Here is a 4,277-nt window from a genome sequence, read left to right on the forward strand (position 1 = left end):
TGCTCTGAAAGACTTTCTGTTTCATCTGTAGGCCCTTGCTTCCCCTAGTGTGTGCCTGCAGGGAATCTAGCCTAGCTCTGTGCCTCTTCTCAGTTCAGACATTAAGGTTAGTAGACACACAAAGAAGCAAAGACCAGGAGGTGGTTCATAAGGGGTTTTCCCCAATGGGGTTGGAGACGTGGCTCAGAAGTTAAAAACACTTTTTGCTCTTGCAGAGGACCTGGACCTGATTCTCAGCACACACACACACACACAGTGGTTCACAGTCTTGCAGAACAGTGGTTCACAATCCCCAGATCCAAAGGATCAGACACTCTTTTGACTCCTTGGGACACCAGGCATGCATGAGGTGCACATAAACACATTTTTAAAAAACATTTTAAACAAGTAAGAGCTTTAAAACCAGAACCATGAAGGGGTCTGATGGTCAGCCAGTGCACTCTATCCTGTGAGCTGTTTAGCTCCAAACACTGAAATGCATGAGGGTGAAGGTGTGGGCACATGGACCTCAGCTCTTTGGCAAGTCTGGTTTAATGCCAGTGACGTGTAGTCTTCCTGTAAGAAGGAGTTATTCAGGTACCATCTTTATTAAGGATCTATGCTTAAATGTTCTATAGGTTATCAACATGAATAATCCATCCTAGAATATCTGCTTTTGTCCAGTGTGTACCTTTGGAATCAATCCAGGCTCAGCCACTAATGGGTAAACAATTGCTACCGTTTTCTTCTTGATCATATGTATAGAAATAGCAAATTTCTAGCTAGCATATTAACTAGATTCATTAGTCCCAAAGAGGTTGCTGTTACCCATAACTCTTTCCAGAGTTCTTTGAAAGCCAGTCTGTGGGCCCCTGTAGAGTCTAGTTGTGTTTACCATTCAACAAAGACATGTCAAGTGGTTGTGTGCTGGGCACTGGAGTCTGATGGGTAGCAGGACACATGAATGTCACAAGTAACATTTTCACTTAAAAAAATATCTTACTTACACTTGACTATACCTTCTCACATGTCTCTCAAAATTATTTTTGAAGGATTTCTAGCCGGGCGGTGGTGGCGCACGCCTTTAATCCCAGCACTTGGGAGGCAGAGGCAGGCGGATTTCTGAGCCTCGAGAGTTCGAGGCTAGCCTGGTCTACAGAGTGAGTTCCAGGACAGCCAGAGCTACTCAGAGAAACCCTGTCTCGAAAATCCAAAAAAAAAAAAAAGAAGGATTTCTAAAATTAAGCTTTCCTTCAAAGCATAGAGAATAAAACGACTGATTGGGAATATTCAGAAAAATGTAACTTAGACAAAAGCAATCTCTAAAGAGGAATTCCTGACACATCTTAAGCTATGGTAAGACACTCTCCCAAGGACATGATTTAGATAAGAATATTTATTTGAAGCCTTGTTTAAAATGCAAAAGCACATTTTCATGAGAACCAGTTTTGGTTCCTGGAAACCAGCCACCTTTCAAAGTAGGAATGACCAAATAGCCTGACCAACCCAGGTCTGTTGGCTCGTGTCCACTGCCATGAGCCCTCTGGCTAGGACTGCCCCAGGCACCCATGTGTGTGACAGTACCTGCCTAAGGAACTCCAAGTTAAATGAAGGTACAAGATTGGCAGAGCTTAAGAAGAAACCCATGTTAGCACGAGTTCCCACATTACTACGGGCATTCCATTGATCAGAGAGAACTGCTGACACCCATATTTCCAGACTCTAACAAGAATATTCTAAATGCTTTCTGTGATGTCAATACCTTATCTGGTTTATGCTGTCCTTGAAACACAGCTCTTGCAGCAGACATTAAACCCTCCCATATTGTAGACACACAGACTGAGGCTCAGTTAGGCAGCTCATTTTAGATGAGCCAGAGACAACCATGTCTGGTTGAGCTGGAAAGCAGCAGACCAAAGAAGGGGCCTACATGCTCATCCCAACTGGCAGTCGCTCCTGGTTTCTAGCCTGGCCGACATGAGAGACTAACCCTTAAGCTCAGAACATGGCTGGATGTAACCAAGAACACCATGGGATGGAGCATTCTAGTCCTTTTGACCAGAATCTGGGGCGGGGACTGTACACTGAGGTTCTGGTGAGTTCCATGTATGAAATCTCAGTCACTCTGTTAGATAAGAATTTGCTTTTTTCTCTTTTCTCTTTTGAGGAACTATTTAAAGGCATTGATGCTCCACTTTTCAGTGTGTGTGTGTGTGTGTGTGTGTGTATGTCTCTGTGTGTGTGTGTCTGTGTGTGTATGCATGTAGTATATGTGCATGTTCATGTGTTCACATGCATGTATATGCACATGTGTACTCATGTGTACATGTGTATAGAGGTCAGAGGTCAGTGTCAGATGACCTCGATCACATTCCATTTTAGTTGTTTTGTTCTATTCATTTAGTTTATGAGACAATGTCTCACTATGTAGCTCTGTCTGGCCTGGAACTCTATATAAACCAGGGTGGCCCCAAATCAGAGACCTGCCTGCCTCTGCCCTACCTCCCAGTCTAGGATCAAAGGCATGGACCACCATACTCACCTTCTTCTTGGTTTTTTTAAAGATTTATTTTTATTTGTGTGTGTGCGCGTGTGTGTGTGCACTTGCACGCATGTGCGTGTATGTCTGTGTCTGTGTAAGATGCCGAGGGTGGGAGTAAATGTAGAGGCCGAAGGACAACACTGAAGAGTTTGCTCTCTCCTTCCACCTTCACGTAGGTCCCAGGGATAGAACTCACGTCACCAGGCGTGTGCAGCAAGCATCTTCACACACTGAGCCATCTCACCGATACCTTTTATGTGTATGATTAAAAGTGACAGACAGGAGTTCGAGGCGCCGCCGCCGCTGCAGCCGCCGGAGCCGAGATGCCTAAAGGAGGTAGAAAGGGAGGCCACAAAGGCCGAGTGAGGCAGTATACAAGCCCTGAGGAGATCGATGCCCAGCTACAGGCGGAGAAGCAGAAGGCCAACGAAGAAGATGAACAAGAAGAAGGTGGAGATGGGGCTTCAGGTGACCCTAAAAAGGAGAAGAAGTCTCTAGACTCAGATGAGAGTGAAGATGAAGATGATGACTACCAGCAAAAGCGAAAAGGTGTGGAAGGGCTCATTGACATTGAGAACCCCAACCGGGTGGCACAGACGACTAAGAAGGTCACACAACTGGATCTGGATGGGCCAAAGGAGCTTTCTAGGAGAGAACGAGAAGAAATAGAGAAGCAGAAAGCAAAAGAGCGCTACATGAAGATGCATTTGGCTGGGAAGACAGAGCAGGCCAAAGCTGATCTCGCCCGGCTGGCAATCATCCGGAAACAGAGGGAGGAAGCAGCAAGAAAGAAGGAAGAAGAGAGGAAAGCAAAAGATGACGCAACTTTGTCAGGAAAACGAATGCAGTCGCTCTCCCTGAATAAGTAAGATGGCCTGTGGGAGGAGATGCCGGGGAACTGGACCGTGCCGCCAGGACCTCTGCCATGTCTCACCCACCCTGTGCCCTGGCGCCACTGCAGCAGCCCCTATGGCCAGGAGCCCCTACGGCCTGGGGCCTCCTCTTCATCTTGGCACAGGAATTGTTCAGGGGATGTGGGGGGTTGGGGGGAGGAGCAGCTGCTATCTTTGAGTCAGAAAGATGCAGGACAGCATTTCATACGTAACCATTTGAATGTTTTTGCTGTTTTTAGAATTTGGAACCCTGGTTGGGGGAGGGGGGACGCCTGGGAAGTGGGGTAAGGAGATTCCGTTTGTCCAGTAGATTGCACGTTAGCGGGGAGGGTAGTGCCAGCAGTCAGCTGCTGTGGGAGTTGATGACAACCTGCCCAGATTGTCTGGGTGCTCACTCAGAGGGGCTGTCCAGGACCCTGTGCCACAAAAGGTCCAAGGTTTGTGCCTGGCCAGTTCCGTCCGACGAGGCCTCTCCTCTCTGCTCCGTCCCCTTCCCACCCACCTGGTCGGGGCTAGTGCCCATTTTTAACCCTACCCATTGATCATTTCAAGAAACCTCTGGTTACTGTGCATCGCCCAGACAAGACATGCTCCTCAAATTCAACTTGTATATTTGGCAAATTAAACAACATTATCATAAAAAAAAAAAAGTGACAGACAGCTCACACAATAAAAATTCAAAGCTTTTCGAAAATATTTTCCTTTTTTTTTTTTAGATTTATTTATTTTATTTATGAGTACACTGTAGCTGTCTTCAGACACACCAGAAGAGGGCATCGAATCTCATTACAGATGGTTGTGAGCCACCATGTGGTTGCTGGGATTTGAACTCAGGACCTCTGGAAGAGTAGTCAGTGCTCTTA

The 4,277-nt window shown here is 46.4% G+C and overlaps 1 protein-coding gene across 1 annotated transcript; it reads left to right on the forward strand.

Moving 5' to 3' along the window:
• Window positions 1-2,810: 2,810 nt before the first annotated feature.
• LOC114616952 (28 kDa heat- and acid-stable phosphoprotein) lies at window positions 2,811-3,547 on the forward strand. The gene has a single exon (XM_028762484.1). The coding sequence runs from the start codon at window positions 2,845-2,847 to the stop codon at window positions 3,388-3,390; it is 546 nt and encodes a 181-aa protein (XP_028618317.1). The 5' UTR covers window positions 2,811-2,844; the 3' UTR covers window positions 3,391-3,547.
• The last annotated feature ends 730 nt before the right edge of the window (window positions 3,548-4,277 follow it).

This window comes from Grammomys surdaster, unplaced genomic scaffold (assembly GCF_004785775.1).
Source record: "Grammomys surdaster isolate TR1022 unplaced genomic scaffold, NIH_TR_1.0 133, whole genome shotgun sequence".
In the NCBI taxonomy this organism is placed as follows: domain Eukaryota; kingdom Metazoa; phylum Chordata; class Mammalia; order Rodentia; family Muridae; genus Grammomys; species Grammomys surdaster.

Bases quoted from the DNA above. Each gene is read 5' to 3' on its own strand.
- LOC114616952 (XM_028762484.1), top strand. From the start codon at position 2,845: ATGCCTAAAGGAGGTAGAAAGGGAGGCCACAAAGGCCGAGTGAGGCAG.